Source organism: Megachile rotundata, chromosome 7, assembly GCF_050947335.1.
Source record: "Megachile rotundata isolate GNS110a chromosome 7, iyMegRotu1, whole genome shotgun sequence".
Classification (NCBI taxonomy): Eukaryota; Metazoa; Arthropoda; class Insecta; order Hymenoptera; family Megachilidae; genus Megachile; species Megachile rotundata.
In genome coordinates, this window is record NC_134989.1 from 17,494,423 (window position 1) to 17,515,245 (window position 20,823).

At 43.2% G+C, this 20,823-nt stretch overlaps 2 protein-coding genes across 7 annotated transcripts in view; one reads left to right on the forward strand and one right to left on the reverse strand.

The window, feature by feature from the left end:
• The first annotated feature begins 570 nt into the window (after positions 1-570).
• On the forward strand, positions 571-1,736 carry LOC100881112 (COMM domain-containing protein 8). The gene is made up of 4 exons (XM_003708408.3): positions 571-956; positions 1,034-1,195; positions 1,258-1,410; positions 1,471-1,736. The coding sequence occupies exons 1-4, from the start codon at positions 888-890 to the stop codon at positions 1,627-1,629; spliced, it is 543 nt and encodes a 180-aa protein (XP_003708456.1). The 5' UTR covers positions 571-887; the 3' UTR covers positions 1,630-1,736.
• LOC100879657 (uncharacterized) overlaps positions 1,735-20,823 on the reverse strand; it is a 71,722-nt gene continuing 52,633 nt past the window's right edge. For all 6 annotated transcript variants that reach the window (XM_076533518.1, XM_076533521.1, XM_076533522.1 and 3 more), the window contains 4 exons: positions 6,375-8,765; positions 4,383-4,556; positions 4,010-4,075; positions 1,735-3,925 (listed from right to left, as the gene is read on the reverse strand). In XM_076533518.1, the coding sequence (XP_076389633.1) occupies positions 3,881-3,925; positions 4,010-4,075; positions 4,383-4,556; positions 6,375-8,765 (2,676 nt within the window). In that variant the 3' untranslated portion in view covers positions 1,735-3,880. The remainder of the gene's footprint in view (positions 3,926-4,009; positions 4,076-4,382; positions 4,557-6,374; positions 8,766-20,823) is intronic.

The following is a 20,823-nucleotide window of genomic DNA, read 5'->3' on the forward strand; positions in this document are numbered from 1 at the left end:
TGGTAGTTTATTAATAAATTTATTGTTGTAATTATTTAAATTTATTAATTTTTTTTAACTTAATCTTGCAGATATGTTGCAAAATGATTATTTATTAATATCTCACAATTAGTATAGGACCCGAAATTTTTATTTGTTGAATAGAAAAGTTATTTAATTTTTTAAAAATGAGAAATTGTTCTTTTTCATCATCACAATATCGAACGAAAATAATTTTCCATATTTTATCCATTATTTTTTTGTCATAACGAATAAACGTATCGAATAAATTCGATTTATTCTGATTACGTGAGTAGGGACTGATTTCGTTATTTCTTATTCATGAATGAATGATAATTCAAGAATAATCCAGATTTTTTATTCGTTATTTGATGTAATTTTCATCTAACAGCTTTCTATTATACCGACGTTATACCGACGTCGGTATTATCAAAAAATAATGTTTTCGACGATGTCGGTATATCAGATTGCATAATATGAAAATGCTTATCAGGAGTAATTCATATCAGACAATTTGCAATACCGACGTCGCTAAAAATGTCATCTAAAATGTTGTTGTTTCCAACCCTAGGTGGCGGCTATGTAGAATTGTTAATGTTTTGTTGTGTGCTTTGATTGGAAATGTCATAATGCAAACGTTAATTTAGAGGAAATTATGGATAGAATATGAAATTTTATAGTTGTACGTCGTAAAGCTGTTTGTAATAGTTTTGTAATCGGTGTTTATTTTATGAATTGTTTAAATAGTAATGTAAAGTCATAACCGTGAATCATGTACAATAAATACATGTTTAATAACATATTCCAATGATATTTTATACAAGAACTTTTATTAAATTTTATTATTTATTACTGCAACTACGATTGAAAGTTGTGTAAAGACAGCAATGATGGAAACTTCACGAACTTTGTACCTTAACCTCTTCAGTGAGGATAAAATTCATGTTCTCAAAGAAGTAAGTACAGGTTAATGAACTTTGACACTTTATTACATTAATTATTTACAGTCATAACATCAGTTTGTATAATTTAGTTGCTACATGCTTGTGTGGACGAAATATGTGGAAGACCAGGACCATCTTATCATAAGTTTGCGAACAGCATGGATTGGAATAAGGGAGAATATGAAGAAACATATAAATTGATATCTATGCTTTTAAAAAATCCAGCTTCCTTGTATTTAACAGAAGAAAAGGTACAATTACATTTTACATGATCCATGTAAAGTTTTATCTATAATAATATAATACTTTTTAGATGCCTCAAGAGTATCATGAGCTTCCAGAGCATGTACAACAGAATATATTAACTTGTTTGAAAGTGAGAAGGGAACAATTAACTGATGCTTTGTTAAAAGAATATTCTAAAGAGAAAGGTGAAACAGTAACTGATTTTGATTGGAGATTGAAGGTAAGCTATAAAAGGCAAACATAGGTATATATTATTTATTAATTTGCTTACCTGTTACAGCTTGTTATGGGTTCCAGTAAATTAGCTTCCTTAAGAGAACCGCTTCTTCAGTTGGATCTCGTCGTCGAAAATAATGATTCGAAACGTATCTTAGGTTTGGAATTAAATAAAGATGAGTTGGATATGTTTATAAATGCAATGGAAAGCATAGTGCAATAAGTTTTATGTAAATGCAATATTGTAAATAAAATAACGAATTATTCTTTTTCACTACCGTTAGACGATTGTAATAGGATTTTAAGATGAAATAAAAACACACGATCGTACACGTGTTTCACAGTTTATTATAGGTTATAGATAAATGTAGAATAGTTTAATTACTATTATAACTGCTCATCGAAGATACTGAAGACTGTTGGTCTGTGTCTGAGGCGTGTTCGACTCGGATGTCTCGTTTACAATTTTGTATTATCCGACGAAGCAAAATAGATAAACGAAATGGCTTGCGTCGAAGGCGCCTCAGAAACGAAACGATTAATAGTTCGAGTGCACAGAGATCAGTCGGGTTCAAGGATTTTTTTTCATTTCTTTTTTCGTTTTTTTTTTTCTTCAAATAAAAAAGTTCGCTCTCGTCGCCAAAACTTGTCTCGAAAAAACGGTAAATTTCGTTGTAAAGATCATTACGGACAATATATTTAATGAAAAGGTTTTACTATACAACTTTAAATTTTACCTCTTTCTCCTTACTCATTAATATATCGTTTAAAAATCAATGCCGGTCGCGGGCACAGTGAACGCTCGCTCCAATTGTAACACTTACAGTTATTCTTGAGAGATTTGGAGCATTTTACATGTATATATGCGCGCTTTTTTTTCGTTTAAACTTTACGAACTACGCTACGGTCTTAATAAAAAAAGCTTTCGTACGGAATTAATTTACTTCTGAAAAATCTGTATAAACGAATATCCCCGTTCTTTTTTTGTTACGTGGTAATTGTGCATGTTTCTCGTAATTGTAGTTAGGCGATATTTTTTTTTTTAATGATTATTATAAAATTACGAATAGGCTTCCTCGTAAGTAATTCTCGTATGGAGAAAGTAGTAAGAGCATTTCGATCAAAACGCCGAATTTACACAAACGCTTTTCTTCTATGTCTAGATTATATATCACTTACACTGTCTCGACATACTGTGTGTTTCTCGTGTGTTGCATGATACTTGCTTGCATGTGTGATTGTGTGTCGTGTGCTCGCGCGTACCAAAGTCATACGTAGAAGTGTGCATTTCCTCGTTACAACGTAAAACCATGTCTCTCTCGATTGTGTACACAATTGTATAAAAAAAAGATAACGCAAGGACCGCATAAGAAATACGAGCAAAATCATCGACTTCGTTATCCTTTAAAAAAAGTCGCGACCCGAGTGTTTCATCACTCGAGACGTTTTTTTTTGACGTAATATCCTGTAATAATTTCGTCCTCGCTCTGCTTTCTCCCGTCTTATTTTACTCTTCCCTTCGCTCTTTCTCTCTCTCATTTCCTGTTTATATTCTGGCAAAAAGACGCATTTTAGTGTTCTTCTTTCACATTTTCCTGTCTTTTCTCATCGCTCAATTTTCATTCCTTCGCACTCTCTCTCTTCTCATACATACAGAACGCACACGCACATCTTTTCCTCTTACTCTCTCTCTCTCAGTCTCTGATCTTTTCCTCCGTTACAATTTTCTCTTCCTTTTACACTCTTTCGACATAGCCAACAGCAATGTGCAATACAGTTACGGGAGGGCGCACGCGATTCAATGAGTACATTTGTGTATTTTTTTCTCTGGAATTACCCGACAAACGATGTTTTTATTCGAATGTTCACTGTTATCTCGCTCGTCCGTCGCGCGATGATCACACAGTTCGACTTGGCGTTTCAGTAACAATGACGGTTTACGAAATTTTTACACAGCAGGGCCACCACGATTACGACCCGCGCGAATAGGCACGGCCCAATGCGTTGGGAGATTTATTATTTAATCGATCGCGTGGAAAAAAGGTAGTAGTAAAAAATCCGCTTCAAGAATACTATCCGCGGAACGGCAGTACATTGTTTGTATTTTCCTGAAACAATATCTAGTTTTCCGTTTTATTCGGCTCGTTCTTTCCCTATAGCCATTTCGTGAACGTTTATCTACTTCGCCCTGCCGTCAAATGCCGTGTCTAATAATTATTAATAGGCCTACTATAAAGTCTATATGCTCTCGCGATGTCGCGGTGTAACATCGTCGTCGTTCCATGTTTTTTTTATCATTTTGTTTTTTTCTTTTTTACCAGTTGTTATTGTTGTTGCTCGTAACGAAAGAACGTTATTTTCTGTTTAGTTGCAGGAATGGTCCAAATATACATATCTATATAATATACTTTTTTGGTTTTAACGAGAGAAAAGAACTTTCTTCTTCCCAAAATACACAATTCGGTTAGCGGCGTTTATTCGTTCATATTGTTTTGGTAATGTGCGTCCGCGATAATTTCCTGCGAACAATCAGAAACAAAGTTGCACGGGTTGAGTGAAAGGGTTCGAAATGCAAAGAGTTAACGCCAAAACAAAATACTTACGTTTGTGTTACATTCGATGGTTGCCGCCGCAACAGCCTTGTCGCTTATGTCCATCTCTTCGATAGCCTTTAACAGAAGAGAAAGATATGTAACTATCAATAAAAGACATCGAAACGACACAATAAAATTACTGGCGAAAATGAACCCAACTATAGTTTTAAATCAGATGGCCCCTCGCTCAATATTCTTCTTTGCACATTAAATAAAATTAATGGCCTCAGAATCGCTAACGCAAACGCGCGCGAACGATCTTTTGGCGATCATCACGTAATATAGCAGAGACGGGTGTGCTAATTCGAAGGTGTCTCGCGTTTATTTATAAAGCAACGACGACTGTTCAGAAACTAGAAACGGGACAAACGCGACAGGTTACCTTGGCTACGGAGGCAACATCCTCGGTGATGGCTGGTGCAGAAGGTGGAGAGGCAGGTACCACCACTTCGCTTGGGACGGCTGGAGATGTAATCTTGGAAGTTTCGTCGGAACTTTCTGTCGTGCTGTCGCGAGCCACGCTGTTTTCTACCGGTGCCTCGGTTTCCTGGGTGCTCTGTAAAACATACGACTGCTCGTTAGTTTCACGATCGAGGAAACCGAACGATTCCGCAGCAAGTCCAAATCCCAGCATGCTACGAGGACAAAAGACGTGAAAAAAGACAGATTTCCATCGAGCCACTTCTGACGCCACATTTTAATTTTTTTTAGTCTAGTAATTTTCGACTACTCCTTCGGATATTATTTTCTAATCTAAGAGAACTATGAAGCACCCTCCGCCATTCAAATGCATATGTACAACGGCGTGCATCGAGGCCTATTCGTGCTCGTTACCCACCTTACCGATAATGCTCGTTAGTAAGAATATTTTCTGTAGAAAAATTGACGGTGCTCGCCAGTGTACATGTACATGGAAAATACAATGCTACCTAGTGTAACGTTGTCTTCCTTTTACCACTTCCCCTTACAAAGGAAAGCCATTTATTCTCGCCACTGTACCAGAACCTTAGAATTGAATTTTGTCGAACGGGTAGCCCCGTTCGAAAAGATTTCTTTTCACGTTTTCGACTTGTATCGACATTCTGCATACAATAAATAGAATTTCGAATGGCTGGACAGAAAATCGTGCCTCATGCTTCGGACAGCGCAAAGAATTGGAAAACCCTGCTCTGGTGAACCCTTGGATATAAGAGAACTCTGGCATGCGCATTACAAGATGCTTACGACACAACAGATGCAATTACGGAAAGAGAGCATGAGATAGTATCGATGTCTAATAATAAAGTACAAGTTTTCTAATGCCATAAGTTCTAAACGTGTATAGCTCTAATTTATTGTACGTGTAACGATTAGTCTCAAAGTTTACGTCTATCAATGAGATTTCACGCTAATGAAATTCGTCTAAGTCGAGCGGCTAAATTGTTGTTATTATTAGTAACAGCGTTCCGACAAAGAAAAAAAAGGTAACCAAGGTATAAATCTTCTACACGGAAACTTGGAAGATAGAACTCGACTAATATAGCGTTTGGGCACCACAGCAACGAACGTTTCGTTTTTCATTCGATTACTTTGCGCGATTCTCGTATTCATCTATGCGTCGAGCTAACGATGCTCTACGGTTTTTTAGCGCCTCGATTCGAATAACAAGTCGTGTTAATATTGTCAAGAAAACCAAGAGGCAAACAACACAGGTGATGAATGGCAGTAACGGTTGTTCTTGGTGGGTGGTTCTGGTTGGTGGAAGCGTCAAGGGACGGTTTACGATATAACGTATGTCAGTAACATAGAGTAGACAGTTGTGTTAATCACGTTTTATTCGACAGAACGAAGGATGCATTTAACGAGGCCCCTCTCCTCTCTCTTAATCGTTGGACGGCGAGGATGAAAAGAAGGACGTTTCCACTCAGGAAGAACCCGTTACGATGAATCGATCGGATTTCTATTTCCAGGTCGTGCACGGGAACGCCGAGGAACAATAATACTTGGATCAGGTTCGTGCAAAAACCCACAAACGTCGATGTCACAGTGTCTCAGTCTCGTTCGATGCGTTATCCTTCGTCGAGAGAGAACGTTTCTTGTGATGGTGACCATGTCGGATGGAGATCGTTTTTGGATTCGACGCGGAGGATCGGCGAACAGGGAATTATCCGGGCGAAAGGCGAATAAAGGAAAGCAAAGGAAAGGAGAGAAAGAGATGATTCCAGGTGAATGGAAAAACGATAGAATCGATATATTCTCGGACTAATATATCACAGAGAGACGGCTTTGGTTTTGTGCTTGGACCGTACGACGAGATACTTGGAACGAGGCGCCACCAAAAAGGTATTTTGGCTGCCTGAATTCATGCCAGGAGGTTGTGTTACATGTTAGTCACCTGATGGGTCTCCTGGACAGTTGTTGACGACGTGGCGTTGTTCGACAACTGACACGAAACCGAGCTCTCTTCCTGGTTCACGGTATCCACCAGAGATTCGGCTAACCTCTCCTTTAATTCAATGTCGGATTCATTGTACGAATTGAGGCTTATCGACACCGATTCCATCTTGAACTCTCGATTGCTCTGGTCGTCGTATAACTGTGTTTGCGAGGAGTCTTTGGTGGATGTTGTCAGGCCAGACGCGATACTGACATTGGACTGGGGACTGGGACTTCTAGGCGGTGTCAGAAGTGTCTCTGTCGGGTGTCTCGGGCTGGGCGCGTCGTTCTCGTCGGGAACTGGAAGCTCACTCTTCATTTCAGACACATTAATCGGGCAAGAGAGCTCTTCCGGTGGCAAGGGATATTTGGGAGACTCCGCGCGTTCTTGGGTAGCGTCGTGTTCGGGTAACGGGGGTGGTAACGGATCGTCGGAAGGACCGGGAACGCGTTCGAGCGTGGACGGCGTTTGTCGAGATTCTTTCGCGGGACTGGACTCGTCTGCTGCTGGAACCGGGATATCCGAGAGAGAGCTATCGATCTGTTCTGCCGGCAAACGAGGAGACTCGTCGACCTCTTGGCTACTTTCTACGACTAAATCCTGGCTTTTCGAGTCGTCTACGAGGCAGGAAGGCACTGTTTTCGAATCGTGTTCGAGGTTCGCGTTCTCGGAATCTAACGTATCTCGAGGACTAGTAGGCACGGCTGATTCTGGTACAGGCGGAGGCATCGATTCTTTCTCCTCGGTTACCTCGTCGCTTATCTCGATTATTTCTAACTCCGCCTCTTTCTCTATAACGACGGTCGTCGGGTGGACAGGTTCTTCGGGAACGAGCGTGTCTTCTGGCTCTTCGACAACGAGGATCTCTTCGACGGGTACGACGATATCGGGTTCAACTTCCGGTTCCAATTTATCCTCCACGATAATCTCGATCTCTTCCTTGACCAGTTTCGAGACTTCGGCATCGGTGACCGCGATCTCCTCGTTCGTCTCCACCGTTACGTCCTCGTCCTCTGGAATGACCACGGCAGGCTTAGCCTCTACCAGGATCTCCTCCGAAAGCGGTATCATACCTTCTTCGGTTTCCAGAACCGTGTCCATCGCAACGACCGAGGGTTCAACCTCCTCTCTCACCGCTTCTTCTCGTATCACCTCTGGCTGCTCGATCACCTGTTTAACCAATTCCTCGACCTGTTCGGCCACGCTCACGCTTTCCGGCGTCTTTTCCTTCTCGAACGGGATAGGCTCCTCTTTCTCCGAGCCATCGGGCACAGCTTCCGATGCTTCGCTCTCGACCATCGGAGCATTATTCGCGTTGCAAACTACGTCCGATTTCGAAACGTGCGTTTCAACGGACTCGATTACATTCTCTTCGACTTTGGTCTCTTCGGTATTCTCCAAATCCACCGTTTCTTTTCTCGAGGACGATGCCGGACCTTCCACGGGTCCCTGTGTCGCGGTGCTCTCGGATGGAAGAACTGGTTTATCGCGGGGTTCGTCAACGTCCGTGTCCGCGACGACGGTCGACGACGGATTCTGACCTTCGGTCTTTCCTCCGTCACCTCTGTCGGAAGGGGATTTCGCATTTTCCGTAATCGCGGATTCGCGCTCGCGCGAGTCGGTATCAACCACCGGCAGAGCTTCTGCCTTCGCAGGGACAGTACTAGATTCCGTTGGAGGGTTTACGTCCGCGGAAGAAGCGGGTGGTCTCTGCGGGGGACTAGTCGCATCGAGAGATTCCGCGGCGGTCTCGGTTGACGGGTCGTTACGCTCTGGACAGGAGGAAGGCGAAGAGGAGGAGGCTTGTAGAAGGCTGGTCGGAGAATCCTTGTCAGCAGCCTCTGCAGGCAAGTTGAAGGCCTCTGCGAGAGCCGTCGCGGTCGCAGCGGCCTGCTGAGCCTGCTGCAAAGGCGACGCGTCTATGGGGGTTGGCGGCGGACTGGACGGGGGCAGGGAAGGAATATCCTCACTGGTTTTCCTCTCAATGATAGACGGCGTAGCGACTGTCTGGACTCGGAAAACGGAGACTTCTACCGGGCCCGGTACGAACTGACCACCGGCTGGACTGACCTCGACTACTTTTTTCTCGGCCTCGACTTTTTCGACTTCCTCTTTCTTTTCCTCGACAGGGACGGGAGTTGGGGCAGAGGGAGTGGGTTCCTCTTGCTTTTCGTCCGCGGGGCTACTAGCTGCAGACGCTGGGCTCTCTTCCTTCGTCTCGGCCGACGGCGTTGACGCTGCCGCTGCTGTTGGGCTGGCTTCGTTCTCCGCTGTTGGACTACTTACTGCCGATTTCTCTTCGACCGGGCTACCTGCCGTGGCTGATCCGTTCTCCGCGTCTTCTCCACCCTGCAACAAACACCAATCATTCATACTATTGTTCCGCTCTCGAAAAAATTCTACATCGATTAAAGACCGGATCGTCGAGGATCAAGTTTTGCTCGCGGCACGATATTATTTTCTCGTTCGTTCGCCGACGATGACCAACTTAACGGTCGGCGAGGGCAGCGCGCTTTGCGACCGATTCGAATAGAAAGGAGGGTGAACAACCTAGCGACTCGTAGACAACAGGGGTTCACGAGAGGGTGGATGCCCCTACGAAGGATACCACGCAGGGGGTACACAAAGGGAGAACCATAGGGTGCCCAAGTACGAGCGTCGTCGCCTTTTCAGGGGTGGCCAATCGTGTCACTGTGTCAGCGATTACTTGGCAAGCGCGACGTGATTGATCGTGATTTTATTGATAACTCCGGTTCAATGATCGCGCGTAAAATTTCACGGCTTCGTGTAAATTACGAGCAAGAAGCGATAAAAAGGCTTACTCGACCCGGTGAAGTGGAAGTTTTACACGAGATTTTATCGAAATATCCTCTCGGTTAACTAGACTTACTGTCAAGTTTTTATCGCGCGAAGAATCGTGCGAACCATGGAATAAAAATAGTAGAGAACGTTACGCTCGAATTCGCTCGATCCTTTATTCGAACGCGAACTCGACGAAAGAAGAAATCGGTGATCTGTTATTCGATCTGTTTAGTAATTTCAGGTAAGCGTACTCGCATTTTGACGCGGAAATACGAGAGAAATCAATTGTTGAAACCGAAGAGGGAAACAGAAACCGGACGTGCGGAACGCGGCGCGTGCTTTATCGTCCCCAGACCCGGTATCGATCGTCTGGTTAAGTGAAACCCCTTCTCGCCGTTCCTCCCGTGCATTTTCGTAAGGGGTAAGCTTCTCGCTTAAAGAATTACAGCCCCTGAAGGGTCGCGTACAAGGGCTTTCTAAACCGGAGTGTTTTTTCTTTTTCTTTCTCAGACGTTCCTGATTCCCGTGTTTCGCCAGCACCGTGTACACAATTTTTCAAAGCGACCAACGAAACTACTAGCCTAAGGAGAGAGAGACTCGCCGCCGTCTACAGGTATTGTACAGGACGTTTCGAAATAGTTTTCTCCCAAGGTTTTCGACCTCTCTCGGTGAACGGCCGACGAATCGAATGAGTCAAAGTACTCGCGAATCGCCGTTGCAAATTTGGCTAAACTTCAGAGAGAAGGCTAAAAGGACAACGGTGAAAAGAAGAAGGCTGGCGGTGAGCCAGAATCGTCGTTCGGGCCATTGTCCGCGACATGAATCGACGGAAGAAAGAAGCATCGCCGGTAATAAACTTCCGATTACCCTTGCTTTTCTTTCACAACGAGAAATCGATCGGACAAACGCGACGAAGCTCGCGTGCTCGAACGGATCGCGTCGCTGACCGTCACCCGCCGATCTCCGCTAGATTATAAAGCACTCGGTGTCCGATAAATTTCTCTAGAGCAACGACTTTGTCGCACACCGATGTGACAGGATAGAGAAAACCTACGCACACATCTACCCACGACTGTTCCGAATATATATTTAAACGAGAATCGTAGATCTCGTCGAGTTTCGGTCGCTCGAAACACGTAGCCAAGTGTTCTACTGAATATTGCACGAAAAAGTTTCACCAGTCCTTGGTTCCATTTCGCAGCTAGTGGAAATACCGACTGTTATTTGAAGCGTTTCGCAAATACCGTGCTATTGAAATACTAACCAGAGCGAATTTATCGCGTAGCGATTTAGCTCGTGGCGTTACGACGCGTAGAAACGTAACGGGTGGCGATACAACACCGTACTTCAAACTCTATTATGTTTCCCTAATTAATTGACTATTTTCCTAATCTAGAGCCACGATCTATCAACGGTCCCAGTGTCACCGCACGTTTCGACGACGATGAAATATCGCTTGACATTATGGCCATTGAAGCGTGCGAATTATCCTGGCATCGCCCACAACAGCTGGTAAGCTGTATTAGGACCGATCCTAGAATCAATTTCCTGTCCCGAAAAAAAGCGAAAGAAAGAATGCAAGCCAGGGGTGACGCGTGCCACGTGCTGGTGCAACAACTGTTGCCTGTTTCACAGTCAGGGATGATATATCTGCCAAGTACATACATTTCTGAAACGATAACGATCGAAAATGCATTATTTTTCAGAGCTCCCTAAGCATCTGGGTATCGGTTTACGCCAGCGACAGCTAATTATTTCCTCGTGCATTTTATTCTATGCGATTTCGTTATCTTTCCGAATAAAAGATTGATCGCGCATTGTTAATACTCTCGTCGTGCTAGGTACAGATACTATCGTGGCAGTGAACGCATTCAAATAATGTAACCCATTTTCGATAAATAGAAGATCAGCGATGTGTACGTCCTTCTTGCACTGATTACTCATTGTCTCGAATCGAACGCGCACGCTCGTAAATTTTCTTTCGTGTTTAGAATAGAATCTGTTCTTTTAACCTGATTTTTTTTTCTTCCCTTTTCCTCTTTCTTTCGTTTACCGACCTAACCCAGAATTGAATTACGACAGAAACGCTTATTCGGTCCACCGGAGCGTGTCCCACGGCAAATTACATCTAAACTAGAGGAAAGACGAGTCGAATTCTGTTCGTGGATTTCGCGAAAAAGAAGACGCGATCTTCTGAAACATTTTAGCCGTTGCACGCTAATCGAACACGAGATTAATGTAGCGTGCCAAGTAATTAATAGTCCCGCCAATTAGCTCGTTTAGCCGCGTTTTTCACGCGAGTTAACTCTGTACTCGAAGAGTCATTAATAATCGAGATACTCATCTATCACGAAAACCAAGAATCTTACCGTCTTCGGGACGAGGTATCTTAAACGAGCGTGACCGAACACAACGTTAGGAATATGTAATGAAGTGTTTATAATGTACACGCAAATTGGCAACGGTATAACGTGCACGCAAATTTCCCAAGAACAACGAAAATCGTGAAAGGAAGGACAGGAGCGTATATCCGGATGCTCTTTCCGCGAGACAATATGATCGAATTTTAACAAGGGTGGCCGAAAGCTTTCGCGTTAGTCGAAAATTCAATAATGTTTCCGGGCAGCCTTTGATCGTTGATCGGGCATAAATTCAATTTGCATTGTGTGTCACGCTAGGCATACGCGATTAAATTTCTCCCCGATAAAGGACTAATACGTATTCCTGGTCAGATATTAATTTTCCTCGATTCGCCAAACAGTTCTGCGCGGATTAACGCGATACGTTATATCGCGTTCATTCCGTTCGAGCGCGGTTATAATTCGATACGCGAAACCTTAAAACGCGTTCAGCCAGCTGGAACTCGAAGCAGCCGTCGAACACGAAAAGTATGATATCTGACGATTACTCTTGGTCGATGTACACTCGGGTGCAACGTGGGCTTTCTCTGGATAAGGATGAACGTAACTGCACCCTACTTACCGATTTCACGCAATTAAGTACTGTGCATACTCGGGTAGGCTTTCTTTAGATATACACCGACTCGACAATTTTTTAATTCCGGAATGTTCACATTTGCAAATCCCCGAGTTCCTACATTTTCTAAACTATCGAAATCCTCAGAGTCCGTTTCCAAGTCATGTTCGCATTTGACTGTACACGGAGTACATAAATTACAATGGTCGCGAGTGTAGTCTTTGCAAGTGGACATTCTTGTTCGCGCTAGACGAGAAAGCATTTTGCGAGCTTTCACCACTGTTCGACTTTATACGGCTCGCGACTATTTTTACGCGGCGAGTGTCAGTTTACCTTTGTTCTTCGTTCAAACGCGTCGAACAATGGATAATTACGTAAAATATAAAACGATATCGAACGATAAGACAATGCTAGATGTAAATAAAATAATATCGATCGATGTATGAACGAGAAATTTATAGAGGTCTTGGTATGTAGCAATTGACTCAAAGTTATTCTTCCAGACAATAGTCATTAATATGTAGTAGACGAAAGCTAAAGCGATACTAATTACATCTAAATGTACAATCTTAATTAACTAGTTGCGAAGCGAAGTGAAAGCTTGTTCAAAATGACTGGTGCGATCAATTATCGAATTTACTTGTACGAAGGAGAAACGCATCGTGCAGAGGCAGCGATCTCCGAGAGCTCGTAAACTGCGCAAAATTAGAAGATGACGAGGACGAAGTCTAATACGATAGGTCAGGTTTTATTAGACAGATAAGCCTGGTAACTGTTTTACGATCGAGCAATCGTAGAAATACGATACAGTCAACGTGTTCGGAGTCAACGACATAATTGCGTCAATTGGTGATCGATACAAAGCCCGGTTTCTATTTAATCCACCCTCTAATCAAGTATTTAAGCGAGGCCAGTCCTCCTCTCGAACCGATAACACGACGTCCACGAGCGGATACCAAAGCCATTAAGTTGTGCATGCCACCTGGGAACAGTTAATCAGCGCCGGAAATAGGCCCGGATCAGGGGAACCGTTCAGTATGTTGTCCTAGGTAATAACCGTATGGTTCATGCTGCGGCCTAGTAGGGAAACTCGAAGAAGGGTTAAACGTTCGCTCGAATTTGCACGAGCAAAGATAGCGGTGCAATTGTTCGGAGTTGAACGAACGTGTATCAACGATAAGTAGAAGCAAGAATGCGTATATCGTACCACGGTGGACTTCGGCTCGTCGACTTCCGGCGGAATCGCAGCGACGCCCAAAAGCGGCACGTAAGACAAAACTCTTCTTGCGCCGCGAGCGAAGGCACCTGCCACTCGATACACGCCACTGCCCACGTTTCGTCCTGCCTTCGTGATCGAATCCATTTTCTCGCGAAAACTTCACGACACTTGCGCTTTTCCCGACACACCTATGTCGCCGACTGTAAATACGCCTAACTGAAACGGACGACCAAGATGCGCGAGGCCAAATTTCCAGTTACGTTGAAAACAAACTCTTAATTTAGACGCGAGGCGTATCCTCCTCCGTCGTCATTTCGGTCCATACACGTACAGGGTAAAACGGAAAACGCTCTTTTGCAACCAGATTATTTTACTGCATCTATTAATAGAAACGCTGGACGTGCTACCGATACTACGTAAAAGATACGAATGACTCGTGCAAGAAAATGCGGTGGAAGATAAAAGCATCTGCGTCTTGCGACCATCCAACGCGCAGAATGACTCACGAGCCAGTCGTACTTTCTCGATCAAACTAATCCCTCTTTCATGGACCAGATGCTTTTCGATTAACCAGCGTTACGTAACCTTTCTTCTGTATTGTCCATCAAGTACCAACAATTTTTACGCGATCTTGATCGTCCACTTGTACGTACTCTTCCGAATTACAGCGACGATCGAGCGAAATTAAAATTACAGAGTTTCGTGAGCAACTCTAAACAAGATTTCGATGCTATTGAATGCAGAATCAACTAGCCTTCTCGTTTCGGGTCAAGTCTAAATGAGACGTATTTATGTTAACTGCGCCGGAGATAAATTTATCTCGAAGCCGATTCACACCTTGCTTCGGTCTCACATTTTAGCTTACAGAGATTTACAAGTTTCTTTTATGAAAATATATATATCTGCTTTATATTTCGCTTTTCCAGTTTATTTTTAAACAAATAAACCCCAACCAAACAAACATTCTAACCGATGAAATACTTATGCATGCGTTAAAGCACTATTTCGCGGCCGTGTTGACTCTGTATCCAATCCAAAGTTCGGTCCGGTAGATAATTAAGCTATATGCGCAAATTGCTCGGACCGATTACTTCCAACGCGTTTACGAATAATTTCGCCGATCGGCCACTGATACGATTCGGAAGTAGAGGAACAATTGTTTGCGATATCGCACCTATCTTTGTCACCACTTGCACACGAATACGCACACGCACGCACGGTCTCTAACGAGCGAAGAGAAAGATCTGTACGAACTGTGTTCGCCGTTGGCGAACTACTCGGCCCAGACTGTGAGTTCACGCTGGTTTATATAGAGTCCAACAGAGAGGATCGTCCCACGTCTCGCCGAGAGGAGAGGAGCGTGTTACTGTACACGCGTGGATCCTCGAGGAGGTAACGTCTAGTCGAACTAGGGAGAAATACGCCGAGAACGGAAGTGCCTTCTTTTTCGAGGGTTCCGCTAAATTCCCGATACTTTTAACGCGCCGTAGGTGGTCACAGTGGAAATTGGTGTCAAGAGAAAAGCAAGAAATCGTATATAATGATAATTAGCGAACGTTGTTGCGTTCGTGATATATCGATGTCCGCGAAGCGTGCATAAATCATGTAACCTGTAAACTGTGAGTCTCCTTACATCGCATGACTTACACTTTGCAAATCTCGACACGTTGCAAATGCGTGTCTAATAATCTGCCTTGGATAAATTGAGCTTTCTCGGTCTCTCATCGTGAAAGCGAAGTAATTAAACAAAAATTAAAGTAAATCGATAAGGTTTTGATCGAAGGATTTTTTCTTGAAAGTATGACTTTCGATTAGTCTAGTCATATGTAGCAAAATGTTAAACAGGGTAACTTTCTCGTCGCTTCGTAATTTTTTTCGTAGCGAATGTAACAAATTCGAAACATAGAAAGTTCGAATCATCCCGGTCTAAATGCGGCCAAATGTCTCTTTCAGCTGTGGCCAAACGATTCGAGGAAGCATAGAGAACGTGAAGGGGTTGGTATCGTCTTCGTTGCAAATAAACCGCGCGAATATTCCTGGAAAATGGAGCCAGGAATTGACCCACGCTGCAAGAGAGAATAGCCCCCTTGGTAGGGAACAAGAATGAGTAGAAACGAACGAGTTACAATGAAACGGGAGAAAGGGAAACCCGTCATGCGCCACCTACGCGTGCACAGTGAAACCAGGAAGAGAAATAAGATAAAAATCGCGCAACAAAGATGAAGGGAATCGCGCGCGTAAAAAGATGGAGAGGATTTACGGATAGGGTGGTTTCGCGTCGCGTTCTCGCTCGCGACGCTCGCATAAAAATCAGGGTGAAATTGCAAGAATTAAAAATTGCATGAAATGAGCGATTGTCAAAGCGTTGAGTTCGATTCGATCCGCTTGGTAACCCGTCGCGAGAAGAAATCGGAACGCATGCGGCGTCTGCGAGCGGAGAAAAATTTCGCACCGCAAAACCACCGCGCATTTCTATTCTTAGACGATCGAAAGAGAAAGGAGTGATGGACGAGAAAGGAGAGAAGGGAAAAGGAGATACGAGAAAGGTTAGCGTGAACGAAAGAGGGAGAGAGAGACCAGACAAGGGATCAAGGGGTTTTATTCGGCGTGAAATAGCGCCGGAAAATTGTTGGCCATCTTCCAAATTTCTAATGTTGCATGCTTGACCTTTAGACTACGTCGCGAACGTGAGTCAATTGGAAATCCTAGCTGGGATTAGCAACCGGATTGATATCTGGTGGACTATGTTTAATGGACTTTTCTCGACGATATTACAATCGTACACGATAAACGAACGGTGGCGCTGTCGTAAATCTTCTCTGACGCTCGGTAATTAAAGACAGATAGCTAGAACGTAATCTATTAAACTACCGTATTTCGAAACGTTACAATTCGATGACATAAAAGTATCGTAAAATATCGCTTATGGTATATTAAGGCTTTACGAAGATGACTGCGTAAGGTCCTCATTAATGTTCTTAATATAAAATGGCTGGCTGCCAGCTACTGCAAACAATGACCGATTTAGAAATATATTTGGTCCGACACGATTTCGTGACAGAAATGTACCGCCAAGTGGCACTTGCGATATGTCGATTCGCAGCTTGAATTTGGCTACGTGAATTGTTCGTTAAAGTTCCCGGTACAAAGTAACTTTACGAGCTAAATTATATTTCATAGATACAGCTGAAACTGTGTTTAGGAATCAACAAAGTTACAACTGTAATTAACACGTTGTAATTATCGTTAAAATCGTTGAAGATATATAGTTGGGTAAAAATCAGGTTTAATAACGAGGAAGGTGAACGTAATAGTACAGATATGGCAACTAGAACCCAAACGTGTTACCGAGAACGACGTTGAGCGCTTCCATACTTTGTGAACGATCGTAAAGTTTATTGGGTACTTGAAGTCCCGAGAGTTCTGTAAGCGTTCGTTGGTGGCAGCATCGACCGTGAAGTCGTTTCAGAATTATTCTTGGACCGAGCAAGAAAGGAGGTAAGGTTACCAATCGAGTGATCCAAACTGAACTCATCGACCGGATGTGCGCACAGATGGAGACGTTCTTTCGTTCGAGGGTGAAAAGAGAGTTCTCGTTATAACCGATACATTAATTAACGTTAATGCTAAGAAATTTACACGCTCTAACGAAACGTCGACACTTCCTTCGCTGTTTCCCTTCTTTATGCAACCATTCGGAGCGCAATGTTTTCTCTCTGGAACACGTAACTAAATTACAACAATAGCTGCTAAACATTATAATTGGTACATTGCAGTGCATGACGCTTCGAATAGCACTCGACAGTTTTTGCGAATTTCATTAAAGAACCAGCCAGTTTCTATTATTCGAGTCATCTGGTATTCCTTACACGTTCAAATAAATGGACTTCTGCTGTAATAGATTTTACGATTTATACTTTACCGTTGCTTTCACGAGCTCTCCGAGGTTTCGCGTTACTACTTAACGCTCTTTACGACTCGAGCGGTCTTCTTTACGAGATATGAATATTTTTCAAGCCGTACAACGTTTAAACAGCGACTGTAAGATCCGTTGTACGCGCCGCTTGAGGTCTTTGTCGGACGGAAGTGATGCTTCGATTTATAAATCACGCGATTTTAACACCCCCGCCTGACAAACGAGAACAAATAGCGACGCGTCAGGGAATCAGGACGAGAGACGTTAAAAGCGTCGATTCGAAAAGCCGATAATATGAATTTACAAGCTGATAACGTTTGTGGGCGGAAATATTTGTCGATGAATTTTCCCTTCAACAAGATTTACGTGTTCCACGTTTCTAACGGTCCACGTCGGGATAAAATGTCCCGAGAAGCGCACTGATTTGACAAAAAAATTCAGTTCAATTTTTTTATCGAACAAAAATTTTAACGAGTTTGAGAAAAAAGTATCGACAAGTTTAAGAAATGATATGATGTTTAAAATTATTTTGTTAGTGAAGGATGCCATAGCAAGAGTAAGTGGAATTCTGGCGTATTTTTGAAACTCCATTCCCTTTGAAGGTAAGGTCGGCTTCGTGCAACAGGAACGAAACGACGAGGACGCCGACGTCGACGACGAGGAAGGCGGCAACGGCGTCTCTGAGAAACACGCACGCACGTACGCACTCTCGACTATTCACCCTCTCGACGGTTCTCTCTTCACCCTTTGAAGAGGATCGCGAAACGCAACAAAACGAGGGTGTGCGTATACGCAGCAAAGGTGGGTATCGATTTTATCATTCGTACACGCGAATTCAACCGCACGAAAGCTACAACGAATAACCGACCAAAGGGAGTGGCCAACGATAATTATCGATCCTACCAAAATATATTTTTTTGCCTTCACCACGGATTTATATACACACCTTAGAATGATCAATACGGTAGACTTCACTAGGCGACGTATATTTTTATCGTGATCATGGAATTTCATTTTCAGGGAAAGGTATCCGGATAATGTTCCTCGTTAACAATCGTACCGATTTATTCGGCGAGCGATGGAAAAGTTGGGACAGTTTTATTGATTTATCGGAACAGGGGGTGGATAGGTTTCCGAAAGACTGTCCGAGTATCGACGAGTCGATGAAACGCGCGGAGAATCTCAGTTACGAACAGCTTCCGGGAAATGTTGTGGGTGTTGCATAATTGAGAAGCATAGCTGCATGGCTGGCTGGCGAATCTCTCGATGATATCCCCGTAACTACGGTAAACTACTCGGCCCTCGATAAATATTGAAACACCCACTCGTGGCTCGAACCCTACGGCGTTGTCTGGATCCTCCGAAAGAAGTGACCCTTAACCCAATTGCCTCGGGAACGAACCTAATAAAACTAGGAAGAAACGGAGGTGCGATCTCGTTCAACGACACCGCGTACACGGAATTAACTCGGCTTATAATGTCGATTCACGTTCGGTAGAAACGCGACAAACCTAGATCGCATTTATAATAGAATTGACCTTCGAATGCGTTGCTTCTACGCGTAGAAATTGAACGCGTTGCGATCCAACACGCTCGGTCTTCAACCAAAGCGTTGTAATCAAGAATGCGTGCCGATCTAGAATACGTGGTGATGAGCTGGAACGCATGGTAATTCAACGCGAAGCGACATGACGCGTGTCCGTAGCCTACAAGTATATTTAATTTCTTACGACTTCAAAAGATTGGTGCTACCCAGATAACTTCGCTTCAATTTACAATTTGCACCGTCAAGTATCTTGGAAAGCAAAGAACTCCATTGTACGTGAAAGATTTACAACGAAATCCCATGTGTATTCGGCATTTCGGAACGCGAGCACGTTTCAAGTACTTCGGCAAGATTTCCTGTTACACGCTGGATACTAGTTGGACGTAAATCGATACGGGGCGACGAAGTTCACGACGATATATCGTTACGTTTCGTAAAACTTGAAGGTGTACCAACAAGTAGCTCGTTATTAAAGCTATCAGCTGGCCTTAACGAAGGAATTATTCGTGGTACAAAGCGGGTGGAAGCTGCGTTCCATTCACAGGCCGAAAACAAAAAAGGCTAGCCACGATGGAAATAAAAAGGGCGCGGAAGATAATGGACGGGAAAACTCGTTATCGAGTGTCTTCTCGTTGGAAAGCATGGCCTGTCGCGTTCTGCGGTTTCGAGGCTCGGCAACCAACGACCGCGGACAGGAAATTCCACCTGGGAAATCACGTGATGCCTACCGTTTCGCACGTCCGATCTTAATTAAGAAGTGGACTTTTTCCAACGAAATAAAGCGACCGCTCCTTCGTCCTGGTTTCCTTCCTGTCGTGACCAACGACGATATACGGCGCGATCTAACACCGACTCGGGTTGTGAACCTAATTCGAGTACCGAATCGACCATTTAGGTACTCATTAAGTCATTCCCGTGCTCGTTTGCATTATTAAATTCAACACCGATAAATTTAACGTTATCTAAGGCATGTCCCGAATTAAAGCGTCGTCAGCATCGTAGTTTTACCACAGGTTAAAGGATGTAGAGTGCCCGTGTTCACGTTCCGGATCGTTGATCAGTCAATCAGGTGTCAATTGGTCAGCTAATCAGTTAACTCTTTTACGCTCGATGTCGCGTATTTGTTACATCGATAACCTTTCACCCCGATATTTAGATTATTTGCGTTATTCGAAGTATGCGAGAAGATACTGTTTCAAGTAGGATTAGTTTTTAGTTGAAATCTTGGTTGTTATATCCAAAGACACAATTTGTACCGAGAATACTCGTAGAGTAATTTTTTTGATCGCGAGCGAAAGCAAGTCTAGGCAATCCCTTCTACTACTTTTACCCTCGCGCTTGCTTACTCGACTTCCGGCTTCGAGGGATCAGCCAGAATTCTACCGTCGATAAAATACCCGCTTTACTCGGACTTTCTGCTATCGTTTTCGAATCAAACCCGCCTTACGCGTTTAGACTAGGAGGTATTTGGAAAATCCGACAATCATTTCCTCTGATCCTGTTCCATTTTCTCCTAGGACACCGATTGAAAAATAAAAGACCTGTCTAAAATGGTAACTTTTGAAACTGAAAAGCATTAATCTTTAAAAGAACTCTAGTTCTTCGGCATAAATTTAAACGACCGAAGCTCGTCTCTATGCACAAAAATACCGCGAATCGAATAAATTTTAATCAACCTATATACATCAATTAACCGAAATGGATGGAGAAGGAGAACAGCTCTAATAAATTTAATCTCACTGCGATGCAGTGATATAATACGAATGTCATCTCATCCATATGTTCGTATATCTTTTCATAGAATTTGTCACTAATTTGCAAAAGTAGCTTTCTTATCTAATTACGCGATTCTGTCAGGACTCGAGCGATGCGACTAAAATAAAAATTGTTATCCGTTGAATTTCGACAAATAATATTATAGAGGAGAATACGAAGTTGCTAAGCTAAT

Bases quoted from the DNA above. Each gene is read 5' to 3' on its own strand.
- LOC100881112 (XM_003708408.3), top strand. From the start codon at position 888: ATGATGGAAACTTCACGAACTTTGTACCTTAACCTCTTCAGTGAGGAT. The intron at 957-1,033 runs GTAAGTACAGGT...TGTATAATTTAG, and splicing joins AAATTCATGTTCTCAAAGAA to TTGCTACATGCTTGTGTGGA. The intron at 1,196-1,257 runs GTACAATTACAT...AATACTTTTTAG, and splicing joins TGTATTTAACAGAAGAAAAG to ATGCCTCAAGAGTATCATGA.